We start from the raw sequence: 26,452 nt of genomic DNA, 5'->3' as shown, positions 1-26,452 counted from the left end.
CCTACTGTAATTTTGTTTTGTTCTAAAAATTATCGGTCCTAGTCTAAAATAGCTGACAATAAATAAAGACGCTAGTTACTGCGTAGCTTGTTAACATTTTTTAGTTCTACTTTAATTAATTTCGACTCTTTATGATACGTATACCGCCGTTTACACCATTTATGATGCAACAAAATAACTTAAATTTTTTGCGTTGTTTTAGATACTGTTAAGACACTTTTGCATCACGTAGAGCAGTATGTTGATGTAATTGAACACTCGAAGGAAGAATTGGTTTCATTGAATATTAAATTGGAGGATTTACAAAGATCAGAACATGCAGCAATAGAGTTACGTAACAGCTTAGCAATAACCGAAGTAATTGCTACTGATTTGTCATCAGATACATCTGTGCAACATATAAGCCCCACTCAAGCTAACTTTGCTCAAGAATTAAAGGAAGCCTTGGAAGCCATACAAATTCAGAGTCTCGGCAAAGAGGAATATTTGAATATAGCTGAAAAAGAAAACTATGTAAAAGTAGCAAAAGCCATTGAACAATTACAAGATGACTTAACTACAATAACAACCACAACAGAACACAAAGTCATCGAGGATACTGAAACTAACAAGGTGTCTGAAGAAATAAAGTCTTTGGACAAACCTGAACAAGAGAAGGAAACAGAAGCTCCTTCTGAAGAATCTACTGGTGATCAAACTGTAAAGGCTGAAACCGTATCCAAAGAGGAAGTCGTCCCTAGTGAACAAGTTAACCAGGAGCAAAGTAATATGTTTTCTGTTGCTTTATTGTTCTTGACTTTAATGTGTTTTTTTAATATTGCACATTTCTATATACTAATTCATACTAATATTATAAATGCAAAAGTTTGTCTGTCTATCTGTTACCTCTTCAGTCTTCGCGCTTAAACTGCCGAACCGATTTTGCTGAGGCATGGAGACTACCTTGAGTCACAAGAAAGGACAAAGGATAGTTTTTATCACGGAAAATGTACGGTCCTCTAGTTTTTTATATTTTCGCCAATAAATTTTGGAAATTTAACATTATAACTATAGGTCTACCAGAATCTGATGGTAAAAAGTGAAAAATAAATTAACTCTAGCAATACCGGGGAAATTGGAATAAAATATTTTAATCCTTATTTTTGCTTATAGCGGCTTATTCTGTGTGTGAAATATGCAAATTAAAAAATTATCCAATGATCAAGGATATTTTTTGAAAATCTGCCATCAAAATTTGCCATCAGATCCTGGTAGACCTATAGCTTTATTGAAATATTTGCTGAAGTAGTAAAGGAAACTATAGGTCTACCAGATTCTGATTGCAAAAAGTGAAAAATATATTGACTCTAGCAATACCGGGGTAATTGGAATAAAACATTTTGATCTTTTTTTTCCTAATAGCGGCTTATTATGTGTGTGAAACATGCAAATATAAAACTTTATCCAATCATCAAGGAAGGATATTTTTTGAAAATTTGCCGTCAAAATTTGCTATCAGATTCTGGTAGACCTATAAAGACTAGATTTTGAGGATATATCTAACGATGTACGTGAACTGTGAAGTTGCGTAATTATGTGAAACTTGTAGTATAATGCGTTTGCTTTTTTCATCGTTGCCTCGTACACAAATATGATCTTCGACTAAATCTGATGAAATCGGATGTAATTCATGAACCATGGTCATGTCTATTAACGCTTATTAAATTCAGGTAAAAGATAATTATATTTTCCATACTATTTTAGGTATCGTTCAGACACTTTTACAATATATTGAGCAGTATGTTGATGTTATTGAACACTCGAAGGAAGAATTGGTTCCATTGAACATGCAATTGGAGGATTTACAAAGAACAGAAGAAACAGCAACAGAGTTAAGTAAAAGCTTAGCAATAACCGAAGTAATTGCTACTGATTTGCCATCAGATACATCTGTGCAACATATAAGCCCCTTTCAAGCTCACTTAGCTCAAGAATTAAAGGAAGCCTTGGAAGCCATACAAATTCAGAGTCTCGGCAAAGAGGAACATTTGAATACAGTTGAAAAAGAAAACTATATGAAAGTAGCAAAAGTCATTGAACAACTACAAGATGATTTGGCTACAATAACAACCATAACAGAATACAGAGTCATCGAAGATACTGAATCTAACAAGGTGTCTGAAGAAATTAAGTCTTTGGACAAACCTCAACAGGAAAAGGAAGTAGAAGCTGTTTCTGAAGAATCTACTGGTGATCAAACTGTGAAGGCTGAAACCGTATCCAAAGAGGAAGTCGTCCCTAGCGAACAACTAAACCAGGAGCAAAGTAATATATTTTCTGTTGCTTTATTGTTCTGTTGTCATGTCCTTTTTTCAATATTAGGTATACATAGTGCAGCGCCCAGAGGTTTTAACCTCCGAAAATTGTAACAGTGAATGGATTTTGGTTTTTGCGGTGTCATTTTCTTTTTTACACTATAACTTGGAAAGTTTACCAAAAATTTTTTTGTGCTTTTAATTTTTTAGTTAGGGAGCATACCCATACTACGTGACCCATTTAGGCGGGGGAGGGGGATCTTCAAAATACTACGCTCGGTCACGAGAGGGGGGGAGGGAGAAATTTGTCACGTAGTCAATTTCGCCGAGAAAAACGTCATACGATGTTTTCTTCTTTCCTCGCCATTTAATACTTGACACTGGCATTTATTATGGTTATTTATAGCAGACAAAGGCAAAAACAGGCACTGTTGTCACTTGTCAGGCATTTTGAAGTTTGGTGAAGCTGTCAAGATTGGTGATCATTAACTATATTAATTGGTGTTCGATTACAATTTGAAATACAAACATGAGTCAAATTATTTTCATTTGCTAGATACTCTTTCTACTTACAAAATGATTAAAAATTATTATTGTCAATACCACGTGAACAATTGACATATACGGGTCTTGGCATATACTACGCGTGGTCACGAGGGGGAGGGGGGGGGTCCAAAAATCTTTAAAAGTAGGTCACGTAGTATGGGTATGCTCCCTTACTTAATTAAAAATTAATATTTCACCATATAAAACCGGTCAAGAAAAAAAATGTTTTTCTTGTTCCTGTTATTTAGTGACTCTTATCCGATTGTTTACATTGAAAATTAGCCAAAAACACAATTTTTAAAGAAGAAAGATTGCTTTGCTACGCTAAATGCAACTATAAGATTTTTGCAAAGTTTTTAGAGATTAACGCTCGTCATAACCATGATAAAAGGGTTAGGGTAGATTTAAGTGTTGTAACGAAAAGTGTGTTACACGTACTTATTGTGCGTATTTAATTTTTAACCCTCGACCAAAAAGAGGGGTGTTATAAGTTTGACGTGTCTGTCTGTCGGTCTGTCTGTCTGTCTGTGTCTGTGGCATCTTAGCATCTAAACGGGTGGACTGATTTTGATGTAATTTTTTTGTTTGAAAGCTGATAATGTGATCGAGAGTGTTCTTAGCCATAGTTCATCATCATCAGCCTGCTCATTGCTGAAATATCACGGTTTATCTGGTTCGTGATAGGCCGATTAGCAACTTGCAGTCCAAGCGACTGCTGGTTAATATTTTTCATTCTGGTTCGTGACATTTATAAATATATACACATTATTGGAAAGTTGATCACCTGGTAAAATCAATAGGATTCCCAACTCCTCACCAACTTAGAGAAGAGGTTTCGTGTTTGGGCTCATTTTAATTGCGACAACCAGTAAGACGTAGATAAACAGTAAATATTTGCATGCTGCTACTGCAGCATCACCTGGATTCTATAAGAGCCGAGCTCCGTATGAACCCGAAGTGTTCATGTTTGGGTTCATATTGACGGCCTCATCCAAGAGGGCATACTTTATAGATGGTATTTATTGGGATATGATCCTGTTGATAGGAATTATTCTGCACAAGTAAAAAGCATAAAATTAAATTAAATTAAGAAGTTAAAAAAAACCCCAGCCAAAAGTTCACAGCGACCCGAATCGAGAGAATCAGCGACTAATATGCCATTATAACTCAGTCAACAAAGTATTTTTGGACGGCGCATGGTAAAACTTGTATAAGCTTATATTGCGCCGTATAACATGTTTTTGTAATTTTTATTGATAAATAAAGGTTAAAAAAAAAAAAAAATTGTAGAATGCGTGAGCGGGAACCTAAGCAATTTCTGCAAAAAATTATTTAGGGTGATTAAGGAATCCTGAAGGAGTGCATCGAGCTAATATTATTTTGAGATTATGCATTTATTGTACATTTTTTTAACAAATAAAACATTACACACACTACAATACACACACTAGGAAAAATTACAGATTTTTGAGTGACAAACCTATACACACGAATTATACTCTTTTATTTATGGTTGAAGTCTGTTGACAACGAGGTGACAAATTGAAAATGGATTATAGTTGTTTTTTATTGAATCTTAGATACTATATTTAGACAATGCTTACACGGCCAGTCTGAGATCAGCTTAGTCCCAGAGACAAGAATTGAAAATAATATGATAAAGTCAATATTTTTTACAAAATATTATAGGTAGTAGTCCAATGTCGTTGAAACTGAGGTCGAATTTCGACCATTGGGTGATCTCTAGTTATACTAAAGACGCATGCTGCGACCTATGTTTGGAAAATGCTTACCTACCTGAATACAAAAATAACAGTTCTTAACCTAATTTGTATTTTTTTCCTTTAAGTATGTTTTAGCAGGCCTGTCCCACTCGCGCCTTTAGGTATCGAACTGTAAGTACTCCTTTAAAGGGGCAGATCACAAGGGACTCACAAGCGAGCGGTGACGCGCGCGCATGATTTTTTCGTCGCATATATCTACGTACTGATTTAACCGCTGTGACAGAATCATTATTAATCTGATAAATATGAACAATTGAAAAAAGTCAAAGAAATATTTCAATTAAGTAATTTAAGAATTTAAAATACAAAAAAGGATAAAAAAATACACAAACATAGCAAATAAACCAATTTGTCACAAACAAACCGCATACTACACATTAATAAACACAAGTTACTATGTTTAAGTTGTAAAAAAATTCCTGAGCAGCTCCTAAACTATAATCGAATATAAAACTATTATAAAATATACGTTGGGTTACTAAAATTTGATTATTACTATAAAAAAGTTTGCTATTAGTAGCTTTAGTAATTAAAAGAAGATTATTTTATTTTCTAAAAGGTGACAATCTTGATTTCGTCAGAAAGGGTACCTCTTACGCGATAGAAAGAGAGCGCACATGTAGGCAAATGTAATTGTAGGCACCTAGCACTGCGCGGTCGGAATTTGAACTTTATAGTATCGCAGCAAGAGTTGTTATTTTTTAAACGGGTTTCACGAGTTGGACTTCTGTTGGTACTACTAATATATAATCTGTGGTTTTAGCAAATATAATTAATGAAAAAAATAATAATAAAAAATCAGTTTTATTCTGTTAAAACCTTACCTAACCTAACCTAACCAAAGGAAATAAAATACAGATTTTCTTCGAAATATACGTGGAAAATTTGTGCAACATTTTCGGAAAATTTAATAAAGTAAGAGCTAAAAATTTATACGCATTAACAAACAGAAAGCTTTGTTAAGCCTAAAAAATAATTTTAAACTTCCTATTAAAAACCAAAGAAAAATAGGAACGCCATTTATCAGGCAAGGTATATTACTGTCGAAGCTCACAACAAATCGGAGGTGTGCTCATCTACATACAAAAATAATAAATTTTAGGTACTTCCGTACCCAAAGGGTAAAAACGGGACCCTATTACTGAGACTTCGATGTCTGTCCATCTGTCTGTCTCCAAGCTGTAACTCAAGAACCGCTATAGCTAGACTTAAATGATTAAGAATAATATTTAAATAAAACAAATAATTAATGGGGGCTCCCATACAAAAAACACTTTTTTGGCCTATTTTTCTCCATAACGGTACGGAACCATTCGTGCGCGTGTCTGACTAGCACTTGGCCGATTATTAAATCTAAATTAAGTATATATTTTTTAACTTATTTTTTTTTCTTTGGAATATAAGCAACTATTCAAATCAAAATAATAATAATATATTTTATTATTTTGCTACTTATCTAAAAGAAAGAAATATGCAGATTTTCTTCAAAATTTTATAGTTTATGTTTACTTGAAGTGTAATGTTCGGGCCACACTAACGAGAAACGCCGTTAATTATCGCGTTAATTGTAAAACATGTTATAGCATTATCGCCTTTAATTAGTGGCACGTAAAGGCGATAATGCTATAACATGTTTTAGAATTAACGCGATAATTAACGGCGTTTCTCGTTAGTGTGGCCCGAACATAAGAGAATAATTTAAAAATCTAAAGCACAACTTTTCAATAGGTAAACTTTTTTATTTATGTTATCAGCTACACATTTCTTTTTTTCTTTTCAATTTTCGTCCACTATTACAAAAATCGGAGGTTTGCACATAAAGTGCAAACCTACCTAGCGGAATAGAGCAACAATCTCGAGCTGTCAAACGAAACCGAAATTGGTTTTCATCTGTGTGAAAAAGATGTGTACGTATTCAATTACACAAGCATGACTGAACATGAATTCTATGAAATTAAATTGTCAACGTGCGGCACGTGCCGACTGGACGTCAAAAAAAGAGTGCTGCTGTAATGTATCACACGTCTCTTTTTACCATGCAGTGTTACTGATAGTGACATCTCTCTTGCTCAGGCCTTTGTTTCTCTATTCCGCTAGGTATATTAACTTTATGGGTTTGCACGATTTTAAGGCTAGGTATCTCCACTAATTTTTACAAAATAATACTCAACATTTTCGCCAATCGCTTTTGGAAATTCAACATAATAGTATTTGCGTAAGAAGTAAAAACAACTGTAGATTTTAAGAATATGTCTTACGATATACGTGTAGTTGCGTAATATAATGAAACTTATTATGTCTTTCGACTTATAAACATTTCATGTAATTCCCGAAACGCGGTCATGTCTATTAACGCTTTCAAGAAATAGACTTGGCCTGCTGCAGCATTTACAATATGGGTAAAAGAGACTTATATTTTCCATACTATTTTAGGTATCGTTCAGACACTTTTGCAACACATTGAGCAGTATGTTGATGTTATTGATCACTCGAAGGAAGAATTGATTCCATTGAACATTAAATTGGAGGATTTACAAAGAACAGAACAAACAGCAACAGAGTTACGTAATAGCTTAGCAATAACCGAAGTAGTTGCTACCGATTTGCCAACAGATAAATCTGTGCTTAATATCAGCCCCACTCAAGCTCACTTTGCTCAAGAATTAAAGGAAGCCTTGGAAGCCATACAATTTCAGAGTCTCGGCAAAGAGGAATATTTGAATACAGCTGAAAAAGAAAACTATATGAAAGTGGCAAAAGTCATTGAACAACTACAAGACGATTTGGCTACAATAACAACCATAACAGAACACAAAGTCATCGAAGATACTGAAGCTAACAAGGTGTCTGAAGAAATTAAGTTTTTGGATAAACCTGAACAGGAGAAGAAAGTAGAAGCTGTTTCTGAAGAATCTACCGGTGATAAAACTGTGAAGGCTGAAAAAGTATCCAAAGAGCAAGTCGTCCCTAGTGAACAACTAAACCAGGAGCAAAGTAATATGTTTTCTGTTGTTTTATTGTTTTTGAGCTTAATTAATACTTGTTAGCATGTGATTTTTTTAGGGTTCCGTACCTAAAGGGTAAAAACGGGACCCTATTCTTAAAACTTCGATATCTGTCTGTCCGTCTGTCTACAGGCTGTATCTCAAAAACCAGTTTTTTTCGCCAGTCGTTTTTGGAAAATTCAATATAATAATATTTACTGACTGGAAGTATTTACTTAAGAGGTAAAAACAACTGTGGATTTTGAGAGTCTTACGATGTACGTGTAGTTGCGTAATAATGAAACCTGAAGTACAATATGTTGCCTCGTACACAAATATTATGTCTCTCGACTTATAACATTTCATGTTATTCACGAAACGCGGTCATGTCTATTAACGCTTTTAAGAAACAGATTTAGTCTTTCGCAGCAGTTACAATATGGGTAAAAGAGTAATATTTTAAGGTAATATTTTCCATACTATTTTAGGTATTGTTAAGACACTTTTGCAACATATTGAGCAATATGTTGAAGTTATTGAACACTCGAAGGAAGAATTGGTTCCATTGAACATTAAATTGGGGGATTTACAAAGAACAGAAAATACAGCAACAGAGTTACGTAATAGCTTAGCAATAACCGAAGTAATTGCTACTGATTTGCCAACAGATAAATCTGTGCTTTATATCAGCCCCACTCAAGCTCACTTAGCTGAAGAATTAAAGGAAGCCTTGGAAGCCATACAAATTCAGAGTCTCGGCAAAGAGGAATATTTGAATACAGCTGAAAAAGAAAACTATATGAAAGTGGCAAAAGTTATTGAACAACTACAAGACGATTTGGCTACAATCACAACCATAACAGAACACAAAGTCATCGAGGATACTGAAACTAACAAGGTGTCTGAAGAAATTAAGTCTTTAGACAAACCTGAACAGGAGAAGGAAGTAGAAGCTGTTTCTGAAGAATCTACCGGTGATAAAACTGTGCAGGCTGAAACCGTATCCAAAGAGCAAGTCGTCCCTAGTGCACAACTAAACCAGGAGCAAAGTAATACGTTTTCTGTTGTTTTATTGTTTTTGAGCTTTATTAATACTTCTTGTCATGTGTTTTTTTCAATAAATACATTTCTACGTAATAATACTCACTGTTTTCGCCAGTCGTTTTTGGGCAATTCAATATAATAATATTATATTATAAAGTAAAAAGAACTGAAGATTTTGAGAGTCTAACGATGTACATGTAATTGCGTAATAATGACACTTGTAGTAAAATATGTTGCCTCGTATACATTTATATTGTCTTTCGACTTATAACATTTCATATAATTCACGAAACGCGGTCATGTCCATTAACGCTTTTAAGAAACAGATTTAGCCTTTCGCAGCAGTTAGAATTTTATGGGTAAAAGAGATTTATATTTTCCATACTATTTTAGGTATTGTTCAGACACTTTTGCAACATATTGAGCAATATGTTGAAGTTATTGAACACTCGAAGGAAGAATTGGTTCCATTGAACATTAAATTGGAGGATTTACAAAGAACAGAACCTACAGCAACAGAGTTACGTAATAGCTTAGCAATAACCGAAGTCATTGCTACCGATTTGCCATCAGATAAATATGTGCAGAAAATCAGCCCCACTCAAGCTCACTTAGCTCAAGAATTAAAGGAAGCCTTGGAAGCCATACAAATTCAGAGTCTCGGCAAAGAGGAATATTTGAATACAGCTGAAAAAGAAAACTATGTGAAAGTGGCAAAAGTCATTGAACAACTACAAGACGATTTGGCTACAATAATAACCATAACAGAACACAAAGTCATCGAGGATACTGAAACTAACAAGGTGTCTGAAGAAATTAAGTCTTTGAACAAACCTGAACAGGAGAAGGAAGTAGAAGCTGTTTTTGAAGAATGTACCGGTGATAAAACTGTGCAGGCTGAAACCGTATCCAAAGAGAAAGTCGTCCCTAGTGAACAACAAAACCAGGAGCAAAGTAATATGTTTTCTGGTGTTTTATTGTTTTTGAGCTTAATTAACACTTCTTGTTGCTTTTTTCAAAAAATACATTTCTACATATTAATACTCACTATTTTCGCCAGTCGTTTTTGGGAAATTCAATAAAATAATATTTACTGAATAGAATTATTTGCATAAGAAGTAAAAACAACTGAAGATTTTGAGAGTCTAACGATGTACATGTAGTTACGTAATAATGACACTTGTAGTAAAATATGTTGCCTCGTACACAAATATTATGTCTTTCGACTTATAAACATTTCATGTAATTCACGAAACGCGGTCATGTCCATTAACGCTTTGAAGAAACAGATTTAAGCCTTTCGCAGCAGTTATAATATTATGGGTAAAAGAGATTTATATTTTCAATCGGTGCAAACGAAAAAAATCCTTTTGACCTCAAGTTTTGTTTAGAAACTTGGATTAGTCTACTTAAGCAAACGAATGTTATATAGCTAAAATTCCAATGCAACAATATCTTAATGAAAATAAAGTTAACCATGACTTGCACTACATATGTAAGCGCCATAAGAATTCCACATTTGTTGATATCGATTATTTTAGCGGATCATTGTACTTTCCTATATCAAAACTTTCAATTCTTATCAGCAGTTTTCTATTAAAAGAAATACTACGAAGTGAATACAAAATAAAAATGAACTTGTATTATGCTGAAATATCAGAGCGCAAAAACAGTGCTTCGCATGTAAAAACTAAAATTGTAATGTCCGAAAAATCTACCCAAACTTTAGGAACTTTAAACATAGAAATCATTAATGAGAGAACTTGTAACCAAGAGTACTCAAAATTGTGATCCGCTTTTTCTTGATTAATAACATAACTGTATGTCATTTAAATATAAATGGTTTAATTATATCGATGTTATGTCTCCATTTGCAAGATTTGTTAAATGACAATTTAAATATAGACGTTCTCTGTATAACCGAACACAACATGACACTGAATTTGTAGATTGTTCTCCATATAATTAAATAGCCAGTTTTACAAGAGATAATCGAAACGGTGGAAGCTGTATATTATTAAAAAATAATTTTACTTACAAGGTTCTGTATAACATTAAATTATCTATTCCTTATATAATTGAATGCTGTGCTATTGAACTTCTAGATCACCAAACTATAATTGTGTGTATTTACAGAAGCCCCAAATCGAACGCCTCCCAATATGATTAATTTTTTCAACAATTAGAGAAAGTTTTAAGTATTACTTGTAAGAACAGCTATAAAAAGACAGTCATTACTGGTGATTTTAACATAAATATCTGTAAAAACATCATTGCATCAGCAGTTTTAATATGGGTAAAAGAGATTTATATTTTCCATACTATTTTAGGTATTGTTCAGACACTTTTGCAACATATTGAGCAATATGTTGAAGTTATTGAACACGCGAAGGAAGAATTGGTTCCATTGAACATTAAATTGGAGGATTTACAAAGAACAGAACATACAGCAACAGAGTTACGCAACAGCTTAACAATAACCGAAGTAATTGCTACCGATTTGCCATCAGATAAATCTGTGCAGAATATCAGCCTTACTCAAGCTCACTTAGCTCAAGAATTTAAGGAAGCCTTGGAAGCCATACAAATTCAGAGTATCGGCAAAGAGGAATATTTGAATACAGCTGAAAAAGAAAACTATGTGAAAGTGGCAAACGTCATTGAACAACTGCAAGACGATTTGGCTACAATAACAGCCATAACAGAACACAAAGTCATCGTGGATACTGAAACTAACAAGGTGTCTGAAGAAATTAAGTCTTTGGACAAACCTGAACAGCAGAAGGAAGTAGAAGCTGTTTCTGAAGAATCTACCGGTGATAAAACTGTGCAGGCTGAAACCGTATCCAAAGAGCAAGTCGTCCCTAGTGAACAACTAAACCAGGAGCAAAGTAATATGTTTTCTGTTGTTTTATTGTTTTTGAGCTTAATTAATACTTGTTGTCATGTGCTTTTTTCAATAAATACATTTCTACATATTAATACTCACTGTTTTCGCCAGTCGTTTTTGGGAAATTCGATATCATAATATTAGAAGTATTTGCTTAAGAGGATTCCACACCGCCCTTTTTTCCATACAAACGTTGTCCCCTGTTTCCTCCCTGGATAATGCTAGTAGAGTTATAATTTTTTTCCTGAATATCTACGGCCACTAATACAATGTCCCTATGTTTTCTTTTTTTTCATAATTTAATTATTAAATAAGATATGAACGTTCAAAAACCCAAAAAAATGGCCAGATTTTCCGCTGTGTTCAAACGTCCAGAAAACAGATTTGGCTAGATTATACATAAAAAGCAAAACATAGGAACACAGCTCAAGCCTTTTTTTAATCTTTAATGAAGAAAGTACTTAAATCGGTTAAGTTTTGGAGAAGGAATCAGGGGACAACGAATCGTTGATTTTCTGGATTTTCTGCAGTTGTCTCTATCGCGTTCTGCGGTATAGGCTTGAGGTAAGGGAGACAGCTATAGATATTACACGTACTTTTTTTTCATTTCTCTAGCCCCTGTTGTATCCTCTTAAGAAGTAAAAAGAAATTTTGAGAGTCTAACGATGTACATGTAGTTGCGTAATAATGACACTTGTAGTAAAATATGTTGCCTCGTACACAAATATTATGTCTTTCGACTTATAACATTTAATGTAATTCACGAAACACGGTCATGTCCATTAACGCTTTTAAGAAACAGATTTAGCCTTTCGCAACAGTAACAATATTATGGGTAAAAGAGATTTATATTTTCCATACTATTTTAGGTATCGTTCAGACACTTTTGCAACATATTGAGCAATATGTTGAAGTTATTGAACACGCGAAGGAAGAATTGGTTCCACTGAACATTAAATTGGAGGATTTACAAAGAACAGAACCTACAGCAACAGAGTTACGTAATAGCTTAGCAATAACCGAAGTAATTGCTACCGATTTGCCATCAGATAAATCTGTGCAGAATATCAGCCCCACTCAAGCTCACTTAGCTCAAGAATTAAAGGAAGCCTTGGAAGCCATACAAATTCAGAGTTTCGGCAAAGAGGAATATTTGAATACAGCTGAAAAAGAAAACTATGTGAAAGTGGCAAAAGTCATTGAACAACTGCAAGACGATTTGGCTACAATAACAGCCATAACGGAACACAAAGTCATCGAGGATACTGAAACTAACAAGGTGTCTGAAGAAATTAAGTCTTTGGACAAACCTGAACAGCAGAAGGAAGTAGAAGCTGTTTCTGAAGAATCTACCGGTGATGAAACTGTGCAGGCTGAATCCGTATCCAAAGAGCAAGTGGTCCCTAGTGAGCAACTAAACCAGGAGCAAAGTAATATGTTTTCTGTTGTTTTATTGTTTTTGAGCTTAATTAATACTTCGTCATGTGCTTTTTTTCAAAAAATACATTTCTACATATTAATACTCACTATTTTCGCCTGTCGTTTTTGGGGAATTCAATATAATAATATTCACTGAATAGAAGTATTTGCTTAAGAAGTAAAAACAACTTTGGATTTTGAGAATCCTACGATGTACGTGTAGTTGCGTAATAATGAAACCTGAAGTACAATATGTTGCCTCGTACACAAATATTGTCGAAACGCGGTCATGTCTATTAACGCTTTCAGAAACAGATTTAGCCTTTCGCAGCAGTTTCAATATGGGTAAAAGAGATTTATATTTTCCATACTATTTTAGGTATTGTTCAGACACTTTTGCAACATATTGAGCAATATGTTGAAGTTATTGAACACGCGAAGGAAGAATTGGTTCCACTGAACGTTAAATTGGAGGATTTACAAAGAACAGAACCTACAGCAACAGAGTTACGTAATAGCTTAGCAATAACCGAAGTAATTGCTACCGATTTGCCATCAGATAAATCTGTGCAGAATATCAGCCCCACTCAAGCTCACTTAGCTCAAGAATTAAAGGAAGCCTTGGAAGCCATACAAATTCAGAGTCTCGGCAAAGAGGAATATTTGAATACAGCTGAAAAAGAAAACTATGTGAAAGTGGCAAAAGTCATTGAACAACTGCAAGACGATTTGGCTACAATAACAGCCATAACAGAACACAAAGTCATCGAGGATACTGAAACTAACAAGGTGTCTGAAGAAATTAAGTCTTTGGACAAACCTGTACAGCAGAAGGAAGTAGAAGCTGTTTCTGAAGAATCTACCGGTGATAAAACTGTGCAGGCTGAATCCGTATCCAAAGAGCAAGTGGTCCCTAGTGAGCAACTAGACCAGGAGCAAAGTAATATGTTTTCTGTTGTTTTATTGTTTTTGAGCTTAATTAATACTTGTTGTCATGTGCTTTTTTCAAAAAATACATTTCTACATATTAATACTCACTGTTTTCGCCAGTCGTTTTTGGGAAATTCGATATCATAATATTAGAAGTATTTGCTTAAGAAGTAAAAAGAAATTTTGAGAGTCTAACGATGTACATGTAGTTGCGTAATAATTACACTTGTAGTAAAATATGTTGCCTCGTACACAAATATTATGTCTTTCGACTTATAACATTTAATGTAATTCACGAAACACGGTCATGTCCATTAACGCTTTTAAGAAACAGATTTAGCCTTTCGCAACAGTAACAATATTATGGGTAAAAGAGATTTATATTTTCCATACTATTTTAGGTATCGTTCAGACACTTTTGCAACATATTGAGCAATATGTTGAAGTTATTGAACACGCGAAGGAAGAATTGGTTCCACTGAACATTAAATTGGAGGATTTACAAAGAACAGAACCTACAGCAACAGAGTTACGTAATAGCTTAGCAATAACCGAAGTAATTGCTACCGATTTGCCATCAGATAAATCTGTGCAGAATATCAGCCCCACTCAAGCTCACTTAGCTCAAGAATTAAAGGAAGCCTTGGAAGCCATACAAATTCAGAGTTTCGGCAAAGAGGAATATTTGAATACAGCTGAAAAAGAAAACTATGTGAAAGTGGCAAAAGTCATTGAACAACTGCAAGACGATTTGGCTACAATAACAGCCATAACGGAACACAAAGTCATCGAGGATACTGAAACTAACAAGGTGTCTGAAGAAATTAAGTCTTTGGACAAACCTGAACAGCAGAAGGAAGTAGAAGCTGTTTCTGAAGAATCTACCGGTGATGAAACTGTGCAGGCTGAATCCGTATCCAAAGAGCAAGTGGTCCCTAGTGAGCAACTAAACCAGGAGCAAAGTAATATGTTTTCTGTTGTTTTATTGTTTTTGAGCTTAATTAATACTTCGTCATGTGCTTTTTTTCAAAAAATACATTTCTACATATTAATACTCACTATTTTCGCCTGTCGTTTTTGGGGAATTCAATATAATAATATTCACTGAATAGAAGTATTTGCTTAAGAAGTAAAAACAACTTTGGATTTTGAGAATCCTACGATGTACGTGTAGTTGCGTAATAATGAAACCTGAAGTACAATATGTTGCCTCGTACACAAATATTGTCGAAACGCGGTCATGTCTATTAACGCTTTCAGAAACAGATTTAGCCTTTCGCAGCAGTTTCAATATGGGTAAAAGAGATTTATATTTTCCATACTATTTTAGGTATTGTTCAGACACTTTTGCAACATATTGAGCAATATGTTGAAGTTATTGAACACGCGAAGGAAGAATTGGTTCCACTGAACGTTAAATTGGAGGATTTACAAAGAACAGAACCTACAGCAACAGAGTTACGTAATAGCTTAGCAATAACCGAAGTAATTGCTACCGATTTGCCATCAGATAAATCTGTGCAGAATATCAGCCCCACTCAAGCTCACTTAGCTCAAGAATTAAAGGAAGCCTTGGAAGCCATACAAATTCAGAGTCTCGGCAAAGAGGAATATTTGAATACAGCTGAAAAAGAAAACTATGTGAAAGTGGCAAAAGTCATTGAACAACTGCAAGACGATTTGGCTACAATAACAGCCATAACAGAACACAAAGTCATCGAGGATACTGAAACTAACAAGGTGTCTGAAGAAATTAAGTCTTTGGACAAACCTGTACAGCAGAAGGAAGTAGAAGCTGTTTCTGAAGAATCTACCGGTGATAAAACTGTGCAGGCTGAATCCGTATCCAAAGAGCAAGTGGTCCCTAGTGAGCAACTAGACCAGGAGCAAAGTAATATGTTTTCTGTTGTTTTATTGTTTTTGAGCTTAATTAATACTTGTTGTCATGTGCTTTTTTCAAAAAATACATTTCTACATATTAATACTCACTGTTTTCGCCAGTCGTTTTTGGGAAATTCGATATCATAATATTAGAAGTATTTGCTTAAGAAGTAAAAAGAAATTTTGAGAGTCTAACGATGTACATGTAGTTGCGTAATAATTACACTTGTAGTAAAATATGTTGCCTCGTACACAAATATTATGTCTTTCGACTTATAACATTTAATGTAATTCACGAAACACGGTCATGTCCATTAACGCTTTTAAGAAACAGATTTAGCCTTTCGCAACAGTAACAATATTATGGGTAAAAGAGATTTATATTTTCCATACTATTTTAGGTATTGTTCAGACACTTTTGCAACATATTGAGCAATATGTTGAAGTTATTGAACACGCGAAGGAAGAATTGGTTCCACTGAACATTAAATTGGAGGATTTACAAAGAACAGAACCTACAGCAACAGAGTTACGTAATAGCTTAGCAATAACCGAAGTAATTGCTACCGATTTTCCATCAGATAAATCTGTGCAGAATATCAGCCCCACTCAAGCTCACTTAGCTCAAGAATTAAAGGAAGCCTTGGAAGCCAAACAAATTCAGAGTCTCGGCAAAGAGGAATATTTGAATACAGGTGAAAAAGAAAACTATGTGAAAGTGGCAAAAGTCATTGAACAACTGCAAGACGATTTGGCTATAATAACAGCCATAACAGAACACAAAGTCATCGTGGATACTGAAACTAACAAGGTGTCTGAAGAAATTAAGTCTTTGGACAAACCTGAACAGCAGAAGGAAGTAGAAGCTGTTTCTGAAGAATCTACCGGTGATAAAACTGTGCAGGCTGAAACCGTATCCAAAGAGCAAGTCGTCCCTAGTGAACAACTAAACCAGGAGCAAAGTAATATATTTTCTGTTGTTTTATTGCTTTTGAGCTTAATTCATACTTGTTGTCATGTGCTTTTTTCTTTAAATACATTTCTACATATTAATAATCACTGTTTTCGCCAGTCGTTTTTGGGAAATACAATATAATAATATTAGAAGTATTTGATTAAGAAGTAAAAACAACTGAAGATTTTGAGAGTCTAACGATGTTCATATAGTTGCATAATAATGACACTTGTAGTAAAATATGTTGCCTCGTACACAAATATTATGTCTTTTGACTTATAACATTTCATGTAATTCACGAAACGCGGTCATGTCCATCAACGCTTTTAAGAAAGAGAATTAGCCTTTCGCAGCAGTTACAATATTATGGGTAAAAGAGATTTATATTTTCCATACTATTTTAGGTATTGTTCAGACACTTTTGCAACATATTGAGCAATATGTTGAAGTTATTGAACACGCGAAGGAAGAATTGGTTCCACTGAACATTACATTGGAGGATTTACAAAGAACAGAACCTACAGCAACAGAGTTACGTAATAGCTTAGCAATAACCGAAGTAATTGCTACCGATTTGCCATCAGATAAATCTGTGCAGAATATCAGCCCCACTCAAGCTCACTTAGCTCAAGAATTAAAGGAAGCCTTGGAAGCCATACAAATTCAGAGTCTCGGCAAAGAGGAATATTTGAATACAGCTGAAAAAGAAAACTATGTGAAAGTGGCAAAAGTCATTGAACAACTACAAGACGATTTGGCTACAATAACAGCCATAACAGAACACATAGTCATCGAGGATACTGAAACTAACAATGTGTCTGAAGAAATTAAATCTTTGGACAAACCTGAACAGGAGAAGGAAGTAGAAGCTGTTTCTGAAAAATCTACCGGTGATAAAACTGTGCAGGCTGAAACCGTATCCAAAGAGCAAGTCGTCCCTAGTGAACAACTAAACCAGGAGCAAAGTAATATGTTTTCTGTTGTTTTATTGTTTTTGAGCTTAATCAATACTTGTTGTCATGTGCTTTTTTCAATAAATACATTTCTACATATTAATACTCACTGTTTTCGCCAGTCGTTTTTGGGAAATTCGATATCATAATATTAGAAGTATTTGCTTAAGAAGTAAAAAGAAATTTTGAGAGTCTAACGATGTACATGTAGTTGCGTAATAATGACACTTGTAGTAAAATATGTTGCCTCGTACACAAATATTATGTCTTTCGACTTATAACATTTAATGTAATTCACGAAACACGGTCATGTCCATTAACGCTTTCAAGAAACAGATTTAGCCTTTCGCAACAGTAACAATATTATGGGTAAAAGAGATTTATATTTTCCATACTATTTTAGGTATTGTTCAGACACTTTTGCAACATATTGAGCAATATGTTGAAGTTATTGAACACGCGAAGGAAGAATTGGTTCCACTGAACATTAAATTGGAGGATTTACAAAGAACAGAACCTACAGCAACAGAGTTACGTAATAGCTTAGCAATAACCGAAGTAATTGCTACCGATTTGCCATCAGATAAATCTGTGCAGAATATCAGCCCCACTCAAGCTCACTTAGCTCAAGAATTAAAGGAAGCCTTGGAAGCCATACAAATTCAGAGTCTCGGCAAAGAGGAATATTTGAATACAGCTGAAAAAGAAAACTATGCGAAAGTGGCAAAAGTCATTGAACAACTACAAGACGATTTGGCTACAATAACAGCCATAACAGAACACAAAGTCATCGAGGATACTGAAACTAACAAGGTGTCTGAAGAAATTAAGTCTTTGGACAAACCTGAACAGCAGAAGGAAGTAGAAGCTGTTTCTGAAGAATCTACCGGTGATAAAACGGTGCAGGCTGAAACCGTATCCAAAGAGCAAGTCGTCCCTAGTGAACAACTAAACCAGGAGCAAAGTAATATATTTTCTGTTGTTTTATTGCTTTTGAGCTTAATTCATACTTGTTGTCATGTGCTTTTTTCAATAAATACATTTCTACATATTAATACTCACTGTTTTCGCCAGTCGTTTTTGGGAAATACAATATAATAATATTAGAAGTATTTGATTAAGAAGTAAAAACAACTGAAGATTTTGAGAGTCTAACGATGTTCATGTAGTTGCATAATAATGACACTTGTAGTAAAATATGTTGCCTCGTACACAAATATTATGTCTTTCGACTTATAACATTTCATGTAATTCACGAAACGCGGTCATGTCCATCAACGCTTGTAAGAAAGAGATTTAGCCTTTCGCAGCAGTTACAATATTATGGGTAAAAGAGATTTATATTTTCCATACTATTTTAGGTATTGTTCAGACACTTTTGCAACATATTGAGCAATATGTTGAAGTTATTGAACACGCGAAGGAAGAATTGGTTCCATTAAACATTAAATTGGAGGATTTACAAAGAACAGAACCTACAGCAACAGAGCTACGTAATAGCTTAGCAATAACCGAAGTAATTGCTACCGATTTGCCATCAGATAAATCTGTGCAGAATATCAGTCCCACTCAAGCTCACTTAGCTCAAGAATTAAAGGAAGCCTTGGAAGCCATACAAATTCAGAGTCTCGGCAAAGAGGAATATTTGAATACAGCTGAAAAAGAAAACTATGTGAAAGTGGCAAAAGTCATTGAACAACTACAAGACGATTTGGCTACAATAACAGCCATAACAGAACACAAAGTCATCGAGGATACTGAAACTAACAAGGTGTCTGAAGAAATTAAGTCTTTGGACAAACCTGAACAGCAGAAGGAAGTAGAAGCTGTTTCTGAAGAATCTACCGGTGATAAAACGGTGCAGGCTGAAACCGTATCCAAAGAGCAAGTCGTCCCTAGTGAACAACTAAACCAGGAGCAAAGTAATATATTTTCTGTTGTTTTATTGCTTTTGAGCTTAATTCATACTTGTTGTCATGTGCTTTTTTCTTTAAATACATTTCTACATATTAATACTCACTGTTTTCGCCAGTCGTTTTTGGGAAATACAATATAATAATATTAGAAGTATTTGATTAAGAAGTAAAAACAACTGAAGATTTTGAGAGTCTAACGATGTTCATGTAGTTGCATAATAATGACACTTGTAGTAAAATATGTTGCCTCGTACACAAATATTATGTCTTTCGACTTATAACATTTCATGTAATTCACGAAACGCGGTCATGTCCATCAACGCTTGTAAGAAAGAGATTTAGCCTTTCGCAGCAGTTACAATATTATGGGTAAAAGAGATTTATATTTTCCATACTATTTTAGGTATTGTTCAGACACTTTTGCAACATATTGAGCAATATGTTGAAGTTATTGAACACGCGAAGGAAGAATTGGTTCCATTAAACATTAAATTGGAGGATTTACAAAGAACAGAACCTACAGCAACAGAGCTACGTAATAGCTTAGCAATAACCGAAGTAATTGCTACCGATTTGCCATCAGATAAATCTGTGCAGAATATCAGTCCCACTCAAGCTCACTTAGCTCAAGAATTAAAGGAAGCCTTGGAAGCCATACAAATTCAGAGTCTCGGCAAAGAGGAATATTTGAATACAGCTGAAAAAGAAAACTATGTGAAAGTGGCAAAAGTCATTGAACAACTACAAGACGATTTGGCTACAATAACAGCCATAACAGAACACAAAGTCATCGAGGATACTGAAACTAACAAGGTGTCTGAAGAAATTAAGTCTTTGGACAAACCTGAACAGCAGAAGGAAGTAGAAGCTGTTTCTGAAGAATCTACCGGTGATAAAACGGTGCAGGCTGAAACCGTATCCAAAGAGCAAGTCGTCCCTAGTGAACAACTAAACCAGGAGCAAAGTAATATATTTTCTGTTGTTTTATTGCTTTTGAGCTTAATTCATACTTGTTGTCATGTGCTTTTTTCTTTAAATACATTTCTACATATTAATACTCACTGTTTTCGCCAGTCGTTTTTGGGAAATACAATATAATAATATTAGAAGTATTTGATTAAGAAGTAAAAACAACTGAAGATTTTGAGAGTCTAACGATGTTCATGTAGTTGCATAATAATGACACTTGTAGTAAAATATGTTGCCTCGTACACAAATATTATGTCTTTCGACTTATAACATTTCATGTAATTCACGAAACGCGGTCATGTCTATCAACGCTTGTAAGAAAGAGATTTAGCCTTTCGCAGCAGTTACAATATTATGGGTAAAAGAGATTTATATTTTCCATACTATTTTAGGTATTGTTCAGACACTTTTGCAACATATTGAGCAATATGTTGAAGTTATTGAACACGCGAAGGAAGAATTGGTTCCATTAAACATTAAATTGGAGGATTTACAAAGAACAGAACCTACAGCAACAGAGCTACGTAATAGCTTAGCAATAACCGAAGTAATTGCTACCGATTTGCCATCAGATAAATTTGTGCAGAATATCAGTCCCACTCAAGCTCACTTAGCTCAAGAATTAAAGGAAGCCTTGGAAGCCATACAAATTCAGAGTCTCGGCAAAGAGGAATATTTGAATACAGCTGAAAAAGAAAACTATGTGAAAGTGGCAAAAGTCATTGAACAACTACAAGACGATTTGGCTACAATAACAGCCATAACAGAACACAAAGTCATCGAGGATACTGAAACTAACAAGGTGTCTGAAGAAATTAAGTCTTTGGACAAACCTGAACAGCAGAAGGAAGTAGAAGTTGTTTCTGAAGAATCTACCGGTGATAAAACGGTGCAGGCTGAAACCGTATCCAAAGAGCAAGTCGTCCCTAGTGAACAACTAAACCAGAAGCAAAGTAATATATTTTCTGTTGTTTTATTGCTTTTGAGCTTAATTCATACTTGTTGTCATGTGCTTTTTTCTTTCAATACATTTCTACATATTAATAATCACTGTTTTCGCCAGTCGTTTTTGGGAAATACAATATAATAATATTAGAAGTATTTGATTAAGAAGTAAAAACAACTGAAGATTTAGAGAGTCTAACGATGTTCATGTAGTTCCATAATAATGACACTTGTAGTAAAATATGTTGCCTCGTACACAAATATTATGTCTTTCGACTTATAACATTTCATGTAATTCACGAAACGCGGTCATGTCCATCAACGCTTGTAAGAAAGAGATTTAGCCTTTCGCAGCAGTTACAATATTATGGGTAAAAGAGATTTATATTTTCCATACTATTTTAGGTATTGTTCAGACACTTTTGCAACATATTGAGCAATATGTTGAAGTTATTGAACACGCGAAGGAAGAATTGGTTCCACTGAACATTAAATTGGAGGATTTACAAAGAACAGAACCTACAGCAACAGAGTTACGTAATAGCTTAGCAATAACCGAAGTAATTGCTACCGATTTGCCATCAGATAAATCTGTGCAGAATATCAGCCTCACTCAAGCTCACTTAGCTCAAGAATTAAAGGAAGCCTTGGAAGCCATACAAATTCAGAGTCTCGGCAAAGAGGAATATCTGAATACAGCTGAAAAAGAAAACTATGTGAAAGTGGCAAAAGTCATTGAACAACTACAAGACGATTTGGCTACGATAACAGCCATAGCAGAACACAAAGTCATCGAGGATACTGAAACTAACAAGGTGTCTGAAGAAATTAAGTCTTTGGACAAACCTGAACAGGAGAAGGAAGTAGAAGCTGTTTCTGAAGAATCTTCCAGTGATAAAACTGTGCAGGCTGAAACCGTATCCAAAGAGCAAGTCGTCCCTAGTGAACAACTAAACCAGGAGCAAAGTAATATGTTTTTATTGCTTTTGAGCTTAATTAATACTTGTTGTCATGTGCTTTTTTCAATAAATACATTTCTACATATTAATACTCACTGTTTTCGCCAGTCGTTTTTGGGAAATTCAATATAATAATATTAGAAGTATTTGATTAAGAAGTAAAAACAACTGAATATTTTGAGAGTCTAACGATGTACATGTAGTTGCGTAATAATGACACTTGTAGTAAAATATGTTGCCTCGTAAACATTTCTATTATGTCTTTCGACTTATAACATTTCATGTAATTCACGAAACGCGGTCATGTCCATCAACGCTTTTAAGAAAGAGATTTAGCCTTTCGCAGCAGTTACAATATTATGGGTAAAAGAGATTTATATTTTCCATACTATTTTAGGTATTGTTCAGACACTTTTGCAACATATTGAGCAATATGTTGAAGTTATTGAACACGCGAAGGAAGAATTGGTTCCACTGAACATTAAATTGGAGGATTTACAAAGAACAGAACCTACAGCAACAGAGTTACGTAATAGCTTAGCAATAACCGAAGTAATTGCTACCGATTTGCCATCAGATAAATCTGTGCAGAATATCAGCCCCACTCAAGCTCACTTAGCTCAAGAATTAAAGGAAGCCTTGGAAACCATACAAATTCAGAGTCTCGGCAAAGAGGAATATTTGAATACAGCTGAAAAAGAAAACTATGTGAAAGTGGCAAAAGTCATTGAACAACTACAAGACGATTTGGCTACAATAACAGCCATAACAGAACACAAAGTCATCGAGGATACTGAAACTAACAAGGTGTCTGAAGAAATTAAGTCTTTGGACAAACCTGAACAGCAGAAGGAAGTAGAAGCTGTTTCTGAAGAATCTACCGGTGATAAAACGGTGCAGGCTGAAACCGTATCCAAAGAGCAAGTCGTCCCTAGTGAACAACTAAACCAGGAGCAAAGTAATATATTTTCTGTTGTTTTATTGCTTTTGAGCTTAATTCATACTTGTTGTCATGTGCTTTTTTGTTTAAACACATTTCTACATATTAATACTCACTGTTTTCGCCAGTCGTTTTTGGGAAATACAATATAATAATATTAGAAGTATTTGATTAAGAAGTAAAAACAACTGAAGATTTTGAGAGTTTAGACTCTCAAAATCTTCAGTTGTTTTTACTTCTTAATCAAATACTACTAACGATGTTCATGTAGTTGCATAATAATGACACTTGTAGTAAAATATGTTGCCTCGTACACAAATATTATGTCTTTCGACTTATAACATTTCATGTAATTCACGAAACGCGGTCATGTCCATCAACGCTTGTAAGAAAGAGATTTAGCCTTTCGCAGCAGTTACAATATTATGGGTAAAAGAGATTTATATTTTCCATACTATTTTAGGTATTGTTCAGACACTTTTGCAACATATTGAGCAATATGTTGAAGTTATTGAACACGCGAAGGAAGAATTGGTTCCATTAAACATTAAATTGGAGGATTTACAAAGAACAGAACCTACAGCAACAGAGTTACGTAATAGCTTAGCAATAACCGAAGTAATTGCTACCGATTTGCCATCAGATAAATCTGTGCAGAATATCAGCCTCACTCAAGCTCACTTAGCTCAAGAATTAAAGGAAGCCTTGGAAGCCATACAAATTCAGAGTCTCGGCAAAGAGGAATATCTGAATACAGCTGAAAAAGAAAACTATGTGAAAGTGGCAAAAGTCATTGAACAACTACAAGACGATTTGGCTACGATAACAGCCATAGCAGAACACAAAGTCATCGAGGATACTGAAACTAACAAGGTGTCTGAAGAAATTAAGTCTTTGGACAAACCTGAACAGGAGAAGGAAGTAGAAGCTGTTTCTGAAGAATCTTCCAGTGATAAAACTGTGCAGGCTGAAACCGTATCCAAAGAGCAAGTCGTCCCTAGTGAACAACTAAACCAGGAGCAAAGTAATATGTTTTTATTGCTTTTGAGCTTAATTAATACTTGTTGTCATGTGCTTTTTTCAATAAATACATTTCTACATATTAATACTCACTGTTTTCGCCAGTCGTTTTTGGGAAATTCAATATAATAATATTAGAAGTATTTGATTAAGAAGTAAAAACAACTGAATATTTTGAGAGTCTAACGATGTACATGTAGTTGCGTAATAATGACACTTGTAGTAAAATATGTTGCCTCGTAAACATTTCTATTATGTCTTTCGACTTATAACATTTCATGTAATTCACGAAACGCGGTCATGTCCATCAACGCTTTTAAGAAAGAGATTTAGCCTTTCGCAGCAGTTACAATATTATGGGTAAAAGAGATTTATATTTTCCATACTATTTTAGGTATTGTTCAGACACTTTTGCAACATATTGAGCAATATGTTGAAGTTATTGAACACGCGAAGGAAGAATTGGTTCCACTGAACATTAAATTGGAGGATTTACAAAGAACAGAACCTACAGCAACAGAGTTACGTAATAGCTTAGCAATAACCGAAGTAATTGCTACCGATTTGCCATCAGATAAATCTGTGCAGAATATCAGCCCCACTCAAGCTCACTTAGCTCAAGAATTAAAGGAAGCCTTGGAAGCCATACAAATTCAGAGTCTCGGCAAAGAGGAATATTTGAATACAGCTGAAAAAGAAAACTATGTGAAAGTGGCAAAAGTCATTGAACAACTACAAGACGATTTGGCTACAATAACAGCCATAACAGAACACAAAGTCATCGAGGATACTGAAACTAACAAGGTGTCTGAAGAAATTAAGTCTTTGGACAAACCTGAACAGCAGAAGGAAGTAGAAGCTGTTTCTGAAGAATCTACCGGTGATAAAACGGTGCAGGCTGAAACCGTATCCAAAGAGCAAGTCGTCCCTAGTGAACAACTAAACCAGGAGCAAAGTAATATATTTTCTGTTGTTTTATTGCTTTTGAGCTTAATTCATACTTGTTGTCATGTGCTTTTTTGTTTAAACACATTTCTACATATTAATACTCACTGTTTTCGCCAGTCGTTTTTGGGAAATACAATATAATAATATCAGAAGTATTTGATTAAGAAGTAAAAACAACTGAAGATTTTGAGAGTCTAACGATGTTCATGTAGTTGCATAATAATGACACTTGTAGTAAAATATGTTGCCTCGTACACAAATATTATGTCTTTCGACTTATAACATTTCATGTAATTCACGAAACGCGGTCATGTCCATCAACGCTTGTAAGAAAGAGATTTAGCCTTTCGCAGCAGTTACAATATTATGGGTAAAAGAGATTTATATTTTCCATACTATTTTAGGTATTGTTCAGACACTTTTGCAACATATTGAGCAATATGTTGAAGTTATTGAACACGCGAAGGAAGAATTGGTTCCATTAAACATTAAATTGGAGGATTTACAAAGAACAGAACCTACAGCAACAGAGTTACGTAATAGCTTAGCAATAACCGAAGTAATTGCTACCGATTTGCCATCAGATAAATCTGTGCAGAATATCAGCCCCACTCAAGCTCACTTAGCTCAAGAATTAAAGGAAGCCTTGGAAGCCATTCAAATTCAGAGTCTCAGCAAAGAGGAATATTTGAATACAGCTGAAAAAGAAAACTATGTGAAAGTGGCAAAAGTCATTGAACAACTACAAGACGATTTGGCTACAATAACAACCATAACAGAACACAAAGTCATCGAGGATACTAAAACTAATAAGGTGTCTGAAGAAATTAAGTCTTTGGACAAACCTGAGGAGGAAAAGGAAGTAGAAGCTGTTTCTGAAGAATCTACCGGTGATAAAACTGTGCAGGCTGAAACGAAGATTAACAAGGTGTCTGAAGAAATTAAGTCTTTGGACAAACCTGAAGAGGAGAAGGAAGTAGAAGCTGTTTCTGAAGAATCTACCGGTGATAAAACTGTGCAGGCTGAAACCGTATCCAAAGAGCAAGTCGTCCCTAGTGAACAACTAAACCAGGAG

The 26,452-nt window shown here is 34.6% G+C and overlaps 1 protein-coding gene and 1 long non-coding RNA gene across 2 annotated transcripts in view; one reads left to right on the top strand and one right to left on the bottom strand.

Annotated features, from left to right (window-relative positions):
• The window catches only part of LOC121738463, an 86,619-nt gene that overhangs the window by 35,000 nt on the left and 25,167 nt on the right, over positions 1-26,452 (top strand). The window contains exons 14-19 of the mRNA XM_042130523.1: positions 203-763; positions 1,744-2,304; positions 7,058-7,618; positions 8,097-8,657; positions 9,046-9,606; positions 10,983-11,162. Coding sequence (XP_041986457.1) covers positions 203-763; positions 1,744-2,304; positions 7,058-7,618; positions 8,097-8,657; positions 9,046-9,606; positions 10,983-11,162 — 2,985 coding nt within the window. The remainder of the gene's footprint in view (positions 1-202; positions 764-1,743; positions 2,305-7,057; positions 7,619-8,096; positions 8,658-9,045; positions 9,607-10,982; positions 11,163-26,452) is intronic.
• LOC121738468 lies at positions 576-26,452 on the bottom strand. The gene is made up of 3 exons (XR_006037292.1): positions 26,303-26,452; positions 5,444-5,448; positions 576-604 (listed from the first exon to the last, which is right to left on the bottom strand). It is a non-coding gene; the product is annotated as an uncharacterized LOC121738468 (long non-coding RNA).

The sequence above is a fragment of the Aricia agestis genome, chromosome Z, assembly GCF_905147365.1.
Source record: "Aricia agestis chromosome Z, ilAriAges1.1, whole genome shotgun sequence".
NCBI lineage: Eukaryota > Metazoa > Arthropoda > Insecta > Lepidoptera > Lycaenidae > Aricia > Aricia agestis.
This window is presented reverse-complemented; position numbering and strand designations above follow the sequence as displayed.